At 48.3% G+C, this 13,869-nt stretch overlaps 1 protein-coding gene across 1 annotated transcript in view; it reads right to left on the bottom strand.

Moving 5' to 3' along the window:
• The window catches only part of LOC118852184 (kielin cysteine rich BMP regulator), a 29,523-nt gene extending 16,045 nt beyond the window's left edge, over window positions 1–13,478 (bottom strand). The window contains exons 1-17 of the mRNA XM_036761858.1: window positions 13,455–13,478; window positions 11,745–11,928; window positions 11,530–11,606; window positions 11,056–11,140; window positions 10,329–10,414; window positions 10,033–10,129; window positions 9,394–9,476; window positions 8,906–8,999; window positions 6,302–6,454; window positions 6,024–6,130; window positions 5,331–5,424; window positions 4,017–4,190; window positions 3,714–3,796; window positions 3,361–3,454; window positions 2,278–2,463; window positions 1,997–2,167; window positions 451–627 (exon numbers count right to left, since the gene is read on the bottom strand). Of these exons, the coding sequence (XP_036617753.1) occupies window positions 451–627; window positions 1,997–2,167; window positions 2,278–2,463; window positions 3,361–3,454; window positions 3,714–3,796; window positions 4,017–4,190; window positions 5,331–5,424; window positions 6,024–6,130; window positions 6,302–6,454; window positions 8,906–8,999; window positions 9,394–9,476; window positions 10,033–10,129; window positions 10,329–10,414; window positions 11,056–11,140; window positions 11,530–11,606; window positions 11,745–11,928; window positions 13,455–13,478 (1,969 nt within the window). The remainder of the gene's footprint in view (window positions 1–450; window positions 628–1,996; window positions 2,168–2,277; window positions 2,464–3,360; window positions 3,455–3,713; window positions 3,797–4,016; window positions 4,191–5,330; window positions 5,425–6,023; window positions 6,131–6,301; window positions 6,455–8,905; window positions 9,000–9,393; window positions 9,477–10,032; window positions 10,130–10,328; window positions 10,415–11,055; window positions 11,141–11,529; window positions 11,607–11,744; window positions 11,929–13,454) is intronic.
• Between the last annotated feature and the right edge of the window lie 391 nt (window positions 13,479–13,869).

Here is a 13,869-nt window from a genome sequence, read left to right as displayed (position 1 = left end):
AACCACCTAATAAATTCTTGTTGACCAGGAGGGAGTTAAGTATTTAACTTCTGGAAGAAACATGGTAAATGTAGGGGTCAGTGAAGAATGTCCTGACAGAAGAAGGTTAATTCTGAGGAAGTTGGAGAGATACAGTTGGGGCCACATCATGGAGCCCCTTGAAAAGCTGGTCCCCATGTTTACTCTCTGGGCAGCTAAGTGGCTAAGCGCCTAGAATGCTGGGCCTGGAGTCAGAGAGAATCATCTTCCTGAGTTCATATCTGGCCTCAGACACTTACTGTGTGACCCTGTGCAAGTCACTTAAACCTGTTTACCTTGGTTTTCTCATTTGCCAAATGGCTGGAAAAAGGAATAGCAAACTCTTCTTTATTTTGGCCAAGAAAACCCCAAAGGGGGTCACAAATAATCACACAACTGAAACAACTGAACAATAATAATAACAACGTTTACCCTCACAGGTTGGGCAGCAGTGCCCAGGCAAGGTGACTGGGTGGCTGCAGCCTGGCTGGTCACAGGGTCTACGGCCACAGGAGACAAAACCCCCAATGCAGGTGCAGCGGTTACATGGCTTCTCTGGTTCTGGGAACTCCTGGCCACTCAGGTATGGCTCCCCCAGGTACTCACACCCTAGAGAGAACCAAGGACAAAGAGGAAGAAGATATGGAAGAGGGAGTGCTTGGGCCTACCCTGTACCCCATGCCCTCCTTCAGAGAATCCGAGGTTAACAACCTCACTGCCCAGACAGGGAACTAGAGTGAGAATAGGAGACAGAGAATTGAAGAGGTACAACGCCAGCCAGCAACCCTAAATTAATGCCTCATCCTAAATCCTGAGCAGGGTCCCACTTCTACAAGTATTGTTAAGTACCTCGCCAAGACACTGGAAAGACAAAATGAAATAGTCTCTGCTCTCTAGGAACTCAGTTTCTACTGCGATCATAATTTAACTGAGTAAATCTTTACAACATAGAGCTGGAACCAAGAGTTTTTCTAGTTCGACCCTATTCATTTCATATAAATGTGGAGAAATTGAGAGCCAGGGAGATCTCTAAAGTCACACAGCTAATAACTTTGCCCTTTTTGTTAATTTCATGAAAATACATATACACATTTGTATGTACCTATGTGGACATTTCTTTTTTTTCTTTTCTTTTCTTTTTTTTTTTGAAATCAACAAGTTGTTTATTTAAAACTACATTTGAAATATAAAGATTCATACACTGCTAAAATGAGGGGCTAGAGCAGAATAAATTCAGGTAAACTCAGATATTTAGTGGTAGCAATTCTGATCAGAATTGATATTAGACAAGGAAACTAAATATAAACATGGATAAAAGTATTATATGAATACATTATGTGTGTATATATACATATAAGCATAGTATCTAAATTTTCAAGAAAAAGATAGTCAAAACACAGAGAAAACTAGACAGCAAAACCATAATTTTGGGGGACCTTAATGTATCCTCTCAGAGCTAGACAAATCCAACAAAAATAAACAAGAAAGAAGACAAGAACCTGAACAGAACTTTATAAATTTTAGATTATGATAGATTTCTAATCATTACTAAATGGAAATAAAAAGGAATATACATATTTCATCTATAAATGATACCTTTATAAAAAATTAGCCATGTCCTAGGGCTTAAAATATTTCACATACAAATGTATAAAAGCATAAATATTAGACACATAGAATGGACATTTCTAAGGAGTACGGACTAGGTTTTTGCCTTTTCTTGTGTGCCTAGCTCAGTACTTGGCACATAGTAAGCACTTAACAAATGCTTGCTGACTGATTGACTAGTAAGTCACAAAGCTAGGACTAGCCCAAGCTGCCTGTTTCTCAGCTTGATGTGACTTCCTTTACATACCATGATAAGACCCTTCAGATACTCTATCAGGATTAAAAAAAAAAGTAAGGATGATTCAATTTCCAATTTCCCCCCAACCCCATTCCTTATCCAATCCCCACTCTGCACCCCAGGGATACTCACCATCACAGACTGGGCAGCAGGACCCTCGTGCAGGGAAGGGGCACTGGGCAGGGGCACAGGACTTTGGCTCACAGGTGACACTGCCCTCCCAGCAGAGGCAGACTTGACATGGGGACGTTGGGGAGGTGAACCGTTCCCCATTGGACAACTCCTTGCCATCATATAAGCAGCCTGAGGAGATGGGGAGAGGTCAGAAGAAGACAGTTCCCCAAAAGACTTCTCAGCTTCCTTCTCCCCCAGACTTTCTTCCCTTCCCCTCCCCACACACAGAGGGATATTACCATCGCAGGAGGGGCAGCAGTTCCCCTGTAGGGGGTGGGTGCAGAACATTTGGGGACAGGGTAGTCTCTGGCAGGAAATGGAACCATTGAGGCAGAGGCATCGGCGGCAAGGGTCCCCAGGTAGGGAGAAGTGTTGCTGGTGATGTGCAGAGGGCATCCCAGGAACCAAACAGTCAGCTGGGGGTACTAAGAGAATGAAACACGACATAGGATGAGCTGGGACCCAAAGACATATGCAGAATGGTAGCATTGGATTTGGAGTCAGGGACCCTGAGTTCAAATTCTGGGCTCTTCTCCTTGCTCCATGGTGACCTTCGGTAAATCACTTTATTAGGTGTGCCTAGGTGCTTAATGTATGCTTGTTGATTCAATGTGACTTTATCTATGTGGCCCTCAGTTCTTCTGGGATGTAAAATATAAGGGGTTTGAGCTAGATAATCCATAAAGCCCTTTCCAGATCTAAGTCTAAAGCACAATGGAAAAATAACTATATCTGGAGTCAGAGGACTTGAGTTCAAATTCTGCCTGCTGCTTACTAGCTGTATAACCTGGGATGTCACTTTATTTCACTGGGCCTCAGTTTCCTCATATGTAAAATAAGGTAGTTAGACTGACCTTTTAGATTCCTTTCTACTCTGAATCTACAATCCTATGATCCACTTGAGGGCAGCTAGGTGGCACAGTGGATAGAACCCTGTGCCTGAAGTCAGGAAGACCTGAGTTCAAATCCCACCTCAGATACTAGCTGTGTGACCTTGGGCAAGTCATTTGACCCTGCTGGCCTCAGTTTCCTCATCTGAAAAATGAGCTGGAGAAGGAAAATGGCAAACCATTCCAGTATCTTTGCCAAGAAATCCTTAAATGTGGTCATGAAGAGTCAGATAGTGGATGCTAAGACTCGGTAACCAATGGAGTTGACCTGCTAATGGCTCAGGGCAGCTCCCAGCCTCCATCCCTACCTGCCCATCTATGTCTCACTTGCTCAGCCCTCCAACTGAGGAGCAGAAAAGGATGGGTCATGACCAAAAGGAAAAAAGAAATAGGGGACAGGAGAAAGAATAGTGGAGGTGGTTGGCTCCGTACCTGGACATTGTGGACAGCATTCTCCAGGAGGGAGGAAAGGCTCTGAGCAAGGCAGTGGAGGACACCGTTGGGTCAGGCACTGCACATTCCCATTCTGTGAACAGAGAGACAAGACAAACAGGCAGATAGACATCCTCTGGCCCTCTCTTCGTCTAGGAGCCTTGCTTGAAGCTAGGAAGGCTCCTAGAAGAAGAGAGCTTCAAGTAAGGCCAGTTCAAAGGGGCAGGGTATAGAGAGGAGACTGCCCGAGCTCTTTCCCCAAAGACTTTCCCAACTGCCTTTCTCCCCACCTTCTAACTCTGTGCAGTTGAGGACTCCCATTCCTTCCCTACATCCCCAGGGCCCAGACTCACAATACAATGGCAGACCCTGCACCGATCTGTAGGATGGGGGAAGTCTGCTCCATTGGGATACTCTTTCCCCCCAAAATCACAGCCTGAGGGGAGCATCAAAGGGTTAGATATAGACTTCCCATACCTCTCCAATCTGCCCTGCTCTCTCCACTAGCTCCTGATTATCTTCACAGAGACCTCTGAAACCTCTCCATGCCCTTATGCAGTTTCCAAGGAGCCCAATCAGATCCTGAGAGATCCCACACCCTGCTAGGCTTCTAATCCCACTGCCCCTCCCAACCCACTCCCCACCCCATACCTCACCATTGCATTCGCTCTTGCAGCAGGAGCCAGGCAGTGGGTGGGCACAGCGGGACCTTGGGCAAATACGGGGCTGACAGCGGACCCAGCCTCCCTGGCACTGGCATTCTTGGCAGGGATCCCGGGGATGAGGGAAACTCTCACCATCCACAAATACCTGATTCTCCAGTAGACAGTCTATCCCACAGGTCCAGGTGAAGGGTGGGGAGGGTATACGGGAGACAGAATAGAGATATTGAGAGAGTCAAGGAGAGAACATGGCTGACTCCCTTTCAACCACAACAAGCCTTTATTAAGGACTTGCTATGTTCCAGGCACTGTGCTAAGAGCTGGCCATACAAAGAAAGGCAAAAAACTCCCTGCCCTCAAGAAGCTCACGTTCTAACAAGGGAGACAACATACTGACAACTGTGAACATACAAAATATACACAGAGTGAACAGGTAATCTCAGAGGGAAAGGCCTAGCAGCAGGAGCTCTGAGACACTCTGAGCTGTCACAGGAGGATGTCCCCACATGCTGGAGGTCCATTTTTCTGTTTACCGACTCAATCCAGCCCACTCCAATAAACAGGTGTTTAGGTCCTCCTTAGTGGAGGGCACTGTACCAGTTTGGGCCAGGGCTAATGTGGGTGTGATAACAATGGAAGAGAGCTAGGCTCCGGTTCCTAGGGATGTCAGTATATGTGTGTGTGTCCATCAGAGCCAAAATAAGACTTTTTTTTTTCTCCTGGGGCAGCAACAGTTTGGTGTGAAAGAAAAGAAGTCTGATTAAAAGAGGCAGTGATGTTGGAACAGGAGGACACCTTGACCCTTCTTGGGAATGAAGGAAAAGGTTAGCCCTGGGAGAGAGGCACAGCCATGACGGCACCCTGACAGGGGGCGCACCCCAATGCAGCATAGACTGAGGGAGAAGCAGGGCCCTGGGAGAAAGTTCCTGTCTACCCCCAAGGTAGTTTCAGCTCAGTGCTCCCTCTAGGAGGGAGGCTGAGTGAGAGGATGAGTGATTAGACGGCTGAACCCATGGATAGCTAGATGCAGAGTAGAGGAGAGAATAACCTACATCCCTGCTGTCCCCACCTCTCCTATCTTTGGAGGCCTGGGAAATTCATAGGGCTGAAAAGTATGGGAAGGCCCTGGGCTAACCAAGAGGAGAAAACATGGAAGATGGAAAAGGTTGGCAAAAGGATGTGTGGGTGAGCAGGATGGCTTCAGCAAATACAGGGGGAGGGAGCAGGGGCAGCTGGGCCAAACTGGAGTTAGGGGGAGGTGGCTGGGTGAGGAAGGCTGGTCCAGGCAGGTAGCCCCTGAGTACACACCTGGACAGCTAGGGCAGCACTGGCCTGGTCCTTTCTGGGGCCTGCTACAGGTTGTGGGTGGGCAGTCAGTCAGAGAGCACAGGACTGTCCCATCCTGTGAGGAAGGAGAATATAGTAAATATTGGGAGAGGGAAAGTTTCCACCCTTAGGAAAATAGTTTTAACAGTACCGTTTTTTGAATAGCAATGAGTTCTTGCCACAGAGGAGATGGACTAAAGATGCAGGAAAAAGCATACATTGCTAGACGTGGCTGATGTTTTTTTAAAAAAAACGATACGTCTTTGTTATCAGGAAGGGTTCAATGGGGGGGGGGGTGCAGGGGGAGAAGGACTGGAGGAAAGAGAAGGGAACAAGCATTTATTAAGCACCTACTAGGTACCAGGCACTGTGCTAAATGCTTTAAATATTATCTCATTTGATGCTCACAATAACATTGGGAGTTAACTTATTATCTCCATTTTACAGATGAGGAAACTGAGGCCAGCATCAATTAAATGACTTGGCCAAGGTCACACAGCTAGTAAGTGTCTGAGGTCTGATTTGAAGGTGAAGAACTCATGGGAAGTGACAGAATTTTTTTTTAAAGAGCAACAATAAGACTTTTTTTAAAGGCAGCCGAGGGAACATCCCTTCCCATGGTGGTTGTTTCGGTCTCATACACAAATGTGGGGGCTATGTTTCAGGAGGAAGTACCTGACAGCGGCAGGTGTGACATGGGAGGCTGGGGTTGGTGAAGTTCTGCCCGTTGGCATAGATGTGTCCCTGGTAGGTACAGCTCTCACATCCAGGGCAGCAGGCACCTGGGAAGGGCTGGGTGAGCAAGGCCAGAGCCAAGGGAGAGGAAGGAGGGGCATCTCTTGGAGAAGTTGGGTCTTCTGGGGGGGGACTTAGGAAGTACATCAGGAGCCCCAGCTTGAACAGAGGCTATTACTGAACCCTGAGGGGAGGGATCCAGGCAGCAGGGCACTCACCAGGGGACTGAGTGGGATGCTGGCAGGGAGGTGGCACGCAGGGCGTAGCCCCACATACAGGAACCCCCTGTTGGCAGGAGCAGGTAGTGCAGGGCTGCCCATCAGGCTCCCACTGGACCCCCTCAGCAAACTCCTGTCCATTGAGCACACATACTGAATGGATACACAAAGAAAGGACTGTGTCCATCACCATGGCAACAAGGGGATGTTGCGCGTACACACACACACACACACACACACACACACACACACACACAAAACCTGCCATGATGAAAGAACTTTCTTCCTTTGGGTAGATAATGTCCATCTATCTGCTTTGTATGTGATGGATTTGTGATATTATCAACTATGAAATCACACAGCCAGAAGACACTTTGAAGAGGATCTAGTCCAATCTTCTCTTGTAAAGTCATACTGGTCTCTTTATGAGTCCAGTCCCCTTTCTATTGAAGCCACCCTGCCTCTGATTATAACCTGGGACTCTAGAAGACCACTGCACCGGAGATGCCTGAGAAAGGCACAGCAATGAGAAGGTGGAATTAACAGCTTGGGTCATGACAATGTGCGACTGGTTCATTGGGTTCAATGGAGTGCGTTACCCCAAGTTTAAATCTGGCCTCAGATACTTATTAGCTATGTGACCCTGGGCAAGCACCTCAGTTTCCTCATCTGTCAAATGAGCCGGAGAAAGAAATGGCAAACCGGTCCAGTATCTTTGCCAAGAAAACCCCAAATGGGATCACAAAGAGTCAGACACTAATTAAAATGACTGAATAGTTGCATTATAACCTGGGCTTCTGGGCATGCCAAGTTTTAACACGGAGACGCCATTGAAAAGGCCCTTTGAGCGAGTTTGGTTTGCCTAACATGGAAGTCCCTGGATTCCCTACCCCCTACTGCATGGGTGAGGGTAGCCTCCTTTGATTGTTGTCTTCGCCCTTAAAATGGTAAGACTGAGCCATTGGCTCTATTTTCTGCCGTCTTTGGGCTAAGCTCCTTGTGACAACCCCCATCCCCTGCACCTGCCTGGATGCCATGAACTGCACCCGTGAGAAGGGAAGGAAAATCCTTCCCCGGCTCCCTCTCTTTCATCCTAGCTTTGAGAAATGGGTCGATTAAAAAGAGCTTCGAGGTTTGTAAAGCAATTTACATACATCACCCCATTTGATATTCACAACCCGTGAGGTTGGTGCTAGGAGCGCCCCCATTCTGCAAATGAGGAGCTTGAGGCTCAAAACGTGAAGTGATTTGCCCAGACTCACACAGCTGGTTAATGGCTGTGACTGGATTTGAACTCAGGGTCATCTTGACTTCAGGACCAGAACTTCATCTAAGTACAACACTGAACCTGCCTCGTGGGCAAGTGTGTTTCCAAAAACCCAACCCAACCCAAACAAAGCAAGATCTGGTGTGAGAGGCCCTCCACCAGTAACAACAAGAAGGAGCTTGGTGTGCTCGCTAGGGCGTTGAACTTAGAGTCAGGAGGACCATGGTTAAATCCTGCCTCAAACTCTGTATGACCCTGATCAAGTCACTTAGCCACTCTGGGCCTCAGTTTCCTCCATCTGTAAAATGAAGAAATTAGGCTCAGCAGCCTCTGAGGTCCCTTCCAGCCCTAGATCCATGTATGATTCTATGATCTATAGGTACCTGTGTATATGTATATACACACAAATAAAGATCCAGAAATTTGATGTATAAATAATTATATATGTGTGTGTGTCTATATACATATATAAAACTAAAACCTACCTGAAAAGCCAAAGCAAGAAGCTGTGGAAAAACCCAAGGAGGAACCCTGAGGGCCAGAGAGGGCAGGGCCATCCTCAGCCGGAGCTGAGCTGATGAAGAGTCATGGGAGTGCAGTGCTCTCAGGCCATGCCACCCAAGCTAATCTGTGGTTAAGCAAATGGGCTTAGAAAAAGATTTCTGCCCTCTACAAATGAGCTCGTCGATTCTGTTATTCTTTGTTACATGATGTTTGCTTTTAGTGTTTCCTGAATCCGTGTCTAGCACGGTATCTGACACATAGCAGGAAGGTAGCGCGTACTGCACCCGTGAGAATGGAAGGAAAATCCTTCCCCGGCTCCCTCTCTTTCATCCCAGCTTTGAGAAATAGGTCAGTTACCTACTGTGAGCCAGGCTTTGTGCTCAGTGCTTTATAAGTTTTATAATATTTATAATATTACAACATTTTATAACTTTTATAAAATTTATAATGTTGTATAATTTTATAACATCTTATAATTTTATCATATTTATAATATTGTAATATTTTATAAATTTGTAATATTTAAAATGTTATAATAAATAATTATAAATATTATTTTATCCTCAGAACAAACCTGGGAGGTAGGTTCTATCATTATCCTCACTCTACAGTTAAGGAAACTGAGGCAGACAGAGGTAAAGTTACTTTTCCAGGGTCACACAACTAATAAGTGTCTGAAGCTGGATTTGAACACAGGTCTTTTTGTCTCCAGGCCCCCATTTTCTATCCATTGCCAAGCAGATGAGCTGAAGGCTCCATGTGGAAGGAGAATCACTTGGTCTCCATCCACAGAGAGGGCCCAGGCCTGGCTGAAAAGGGATGGAGGCTCTCACCTTGGCAGCTTGGGCAGCAGTGTCCAGGCCTTGAAACCAGGTTGGGACAGGGGCTAGGTGGGCATTGCACGGGCACACAGCGGACCAGGCTCCTCTGTAACACATAAAGAGGTGAGACACACAGGCAGAGGGTGGTGGAATCCTAGGACCAGAGATTTAGAGAGGGAATTGACGTGGGAGGTCCAGAGGGGTTAAGTGACTCGGCAAGGCAAGCCAGAGGGGTTCAGAGAAGAAGTAGGCATGGGGCAGAAGCTGATCAGAGAAGGGAGGAGCTTGGAGGCACAGAGTCGAGCTCCTGCCTCCAGACACGTGGGTGCATGCAGAGGGGAAGAGTGGGCCAAGAACATGAACCCTAGGGCTTGGTGATAAAATCTCAAAAGTGAGCATAAAAGTACACAAGTCTCCCACCCTCTCGCCCAGGAGCAGAGCTGAAGGCAGTGGGGTGTATGTGGTGGGGGCTGGAACGCGGGGAGGAAGCCCTCACTCACCAGACAAGTGCATCTAAGGCAAGGGTTGGAGCTGGATAGGAAGACTGCCCCCTCCTCATGATGCTGACCCTCATACTCACAGCCTGGGGAAAAGGGAGGGGCAGCTCAGAATCCCTCTGGTTCCCTCTCAAGAATCGACTTGGAGCAAGGGAAGGGAGGAAAGGAGAGGGGGAGGGGAGAGGAGGGTGAAACCTAGGGAGGGGAAGATATTGGTGGGAGGGGAGGTTCTGGGCAGGAGGAAATGTGTATGAGGGAGGAGGGTGGGGGAGCACCCTGAATGATGCATAGGCCTTGGGGCCTGCATGGGGAGTGAGGAAGGCAGGCTGTTTCTTTGTTTTTTTTCATGGTTGGACATTGGAATAATTGCAGGAAGCCTGAGCCTCCTGGCATGATGAAGATGGGGGGTCTGGGTTACCCTAGGGCAGGGGTGGGGAATGTGAAGCCTTGAAGCCACATGTGGCCCTCAAGGTCCTCAAGTGTGGCCCTTTTGGATTCAAAGGGCCATACTTGAGGACCTAGAGACTGCAGGTTGCCCACCCCTGCCCTAGGAGCAGTGGGTTCACAGTCTTATGAGTAAGGACACCTCTCTCTGGAAGCAGGGCTGCTAGCATGTGGGAGAGGAAGGGGCAAGGAGGTCACCTGGCCGACAGATTGGGCAACACTGCCCCGGTGGGGTGTAACTCTCCAGGCAGTGGAGCTCTGGACACACGGCCTCCATACACTGAACAGTTCCATCCTGTGGAGGAGAAGAGGAAGTCCTACTCTCCAGCCTCCTCAATAATCCTCTTTCTGCCCTCCCCCATAAATACAGTTCCAGATACTCCAGTAGATGCAACTAACCCAAGGGCCCTCCCCCACAGATATCTCTTCATTACCTATCAGCTGTGGCAGCCTCAGGCACCACACCTTGACCAGTGCAGGGCCAGACCTTTTACCTGACATCTGCAGCTGATACAGGGCTCCGGATACCATGTTTCTCCAGCTTTCCGGTCCCCGGGGCAGATTATGGAGCCTTCGGGCTCTTAGACCAAAGATACAAAAGGAATGAGCAGAGAGTGGGGGGAGCGACAGGCCTCTGTTTCCATGCACATTAATATGTGTGTTTGTCTCTCTCCCCACAAGTAGTACGGGCCTAACAAATGCTATCCATCCATTCATTTGTTCATTCTTTCATTCTCTTCCTGGGCCATCTGGTCCATTCTTGTGACTTCAGTATTTCCATATGACTTCCCTGTTTTTATCTGTCCTCCCTCCTCAGCTCCAGGGCTCCCTTCCCAGCTGCCTGCTGGACATTTTCACTTGAATAACCTGCCAACACCTGAGATTCAACCTGTCTGAAAACAGCCCCTAGTCATTGGCTGCACTTTTTGATGTCAGACTCTGCCCTTGGGCCATGGCAAGATGGTAAGATATATTTAAAAAAAACAAACTGCATGTAACAGAATGTCCCAGTTTCCTATACAGTCCTCTCCCTTGTTCTTTCTATGCTGAAAAGTCTGTGTTTGCTGATGATCATTAAAGTTGTAATATAACAGTTTTTGAAGGGATAATGGGATAAGGTGCCTACGTTGAGTGCCCCCATGTACCCTGGGTATCCTGAGTGAGAGGCCAGAGCCAGGGCCCAAGGAGGATTTGGAGAAGAGGGCCAGGCAAGCGACTGACCTGGCTCACAGCTCGGGCAGCATCTCCTAGGGTCTAGGCAGGGCCTCCATGAACATAGCAGATGGCTACATGTTACCTTGCCTTCCTGTGGAGGGGATTGGGGAATGTGGGGAATGAACATTGGGCAGTTGTGCTTCCAGAGAACAAGGAACCCCAAAGCAATAATGCCTCTCCACCATTCCCCCGCCCCCCGCCCCCATGGGAGTGGGGGCCAGAGGAAGAGGGACCAGCTTGGCTCCGATCATGGTAGCCTCTTTATCTTCCACGAGCAGAGAGAAGCCTTTGGCTCATCTACACTAATCTCAATCTCTGGCATTTGGGCTATTCAGACACTCACTGACTGTCCCCTGAAGGTACAGATCAAGGACTGTCCTCGAGAGGGGAGGAATGAGGAAGAACAGGTGTAAGAAAGATGAGGAAGAGAGATAGGGGTGTATGTGTAAAGGCCAGGTAATAGAAAACTCCTGGGCTTACCAGACAGTGACAGGTGGTACAGGCATCTGGAGAGAAGGCCTCCCCACTGCTATAGGCCTGGCCTCCATGGCGGCATCCTGATCTCAAACACAGAGCAGTCATTGTGGGTGACCCCCTAATCCCTAAGATCCCAGCCTCTGAGGTCCGCAGGTCAAAAGGTGGTGTCAGAGTCTCCCCCACTTCCCACCATTCCTCAGGTTAGCTGTAGAACTCACCAAGACAGTGGGCCACATCCCTGATAGGGGAGCACTGAACCACCCCCTCCAAGCAGACACATGACGTACAGGCATCCGGCTCCCAGTGGGCTCCTTCTGGCCGCTCCTGCCCCTGCCAGGTGCAAGGGGGCCTGTGGCATTCACAGGACTCGAGATGCTTCACCCTGGTCTGCAGGTCCAGGTTCTGGGAGAGAGGCGATAATGCACATGCTCATCTGGACCATGTCTACTACCCCTTCTGGCCTCCTCACCCCATGGAGCCCCTGTTATATTGGAATAGGGACAAGGAGCACAAACCATTTTAAGGGCAAAATAAATAGGAAATCATGAGATTATAGAATTTAGAGCTGGAAAGGGCTATGTGATGCCATAACCAACCACAATTCCAGGAGTCCAATGATGAAGCAGGCTACCCTTCCCCTGACAGAGAGCAGATGGACTCAGGGTGCACATTGGGAAACAGTCTGAGGGGACAGACTTGGGGTGCAGAATGGGGTAGAGTTTGAGGGGATGGGCTCAGAGAGCAGAATGGGGCACACTTTTGAACAAGGCCAGTGTAAAAATTTGTTTTGTGCAACTATGTATGTTTGTAACAAGTGTTTTGTTTTTCCTTTTCTTTTTCAATGGGAGTGAGGTAAGAGAGAGGGAAATACTTATTCATTCTAAAAAAAAAAGACTGCCCGAGCCTCAGAACCAGGTTTTACTCACTGGACTGTATTCTTGCTATTCCCAGCATTAACCTAGGCAGAGTTCCTTAGACTTTGAAACTCAGCTGGGCAGGACCTCAACAGATCATGATCCTCTATTGTTAGCCAGATGAATTACCACAGAAAAGATCAAACAGGTTTGGAGCAGCATTGATTTAGAGCTGGAAGGGACCTGAGAGGCCATCAGATACAGTCCCCTCATTTACAGCTGAGGAACCCAAAGTTAAGTGATTTGCCTAAGGTCACACAGCTAGTAAGTGTCTGAGGCAAGATTTGTAAAGAGGCAGCTAGGTATCTCAGTGGATAGTGCATTGGGTCTGGAGTCAGGAAGATATGGGATCAAATCCAGCCTCAGACTAAGAATTTACTGTGTGACCCTGTCACAAATCACTTAACCTCTGTTTGGCTTAATCCACTGAATAAGGAAATGGCAAACCACTCCAGTATCTTTGCCAAGAAAACTGCACGGACAGCATTGCATGCTGTGGTCCGTGGGGTCACAGAGTCAGACGCAACTGAACAACAATCTGGGACAGCTTAGACCATTAAGTTAGGAGCCAGTCCTTATTACAAAAGAATTCACTATAAGATTCTTTTAAATCTCTGCTGCTTCTTCAACTAAGAAATCCTTCAGTTTTCTCTAAGCTAAACAACCTCATTTCTGTTTGTTTTTAATCCAAAAACCTAATTTCCACCCTGAGGTCATTGAGTCTTGGAAAGAACACTGGATTTGGTCAGAGGACCTGGGTTTGAATCCCAGTTTGCTGCTTACTCCCTGTGTGACCTGGACAAGGACTTCTTTAGCCTCTCTGGGACTCAGTTTCCTTCTCTGTAAATGAGGAGAGGGATATGAAATGATGTCCAAGGTCCCTTCCATCTCTAAAGCTATGCTCATTGTCCTTCCGGGCGCCCTCTCCCATATTTACCCCTGCCCACCTCCCTTCATCTGGCCCCTGGAGCCCTGTGCCTTCCTTGCCCCACATCTCCAAGGCCCCATTCCTACCTGTTCCCGGAGTTCTGCCATCATGGCTCCCAGCTCCTCCAGCTGCTGGTTCACCTTTTGTAGTTGTTCTTCCAAAGGCCCACAGACAGCAGGTGGGTCAACAGCCGCCTGCCTCCGGTAGTGACCAATGTCATCCAGGCTGGCTGCCTGGCCTGAGCCTGGGGCTGCAGTGTCTACAGGAGCAGGATGGGCAGGGAAAACAGAGTTGAAAAGAGACCTGGGTAGAGCTTGGTGGGCCATTCAATTGCTTGGTTCTCACCCCAGAGTCAGGAGAGGAGAGGACAGTTATTTGCCTTCCTCCCAGTCCCCACACTGCCAGCAGGCCAGAAAGGAGGACACTTCTCAGACAGAACTGCCCTGGGTCTGGAGTCAGTAGATTTAGATTTGAACCCTCATTCTCCTGTCAACCAGATGA

The sequence above is a fragment of the Trichosurus vulpecula genome, chromosome 5 (genome assembly GCF_011100635.1).
Source record: "Trichosurus vulpecula isolate mTriVul1 chromosome 5, mTriVul1.pri, whole genome shotgun sequence".
Lineage (NCBI taxonomy): Eukaryota > Metazoa > Chordata > Mammalia > Diprotodontia > Phalangeridae > Trichosurus > Trichosurus vulpecula.
Note: the sequence above shows the minus strand (reverse complement) of the source record. Positions and strands in the feature narration are given on the sequence as shown.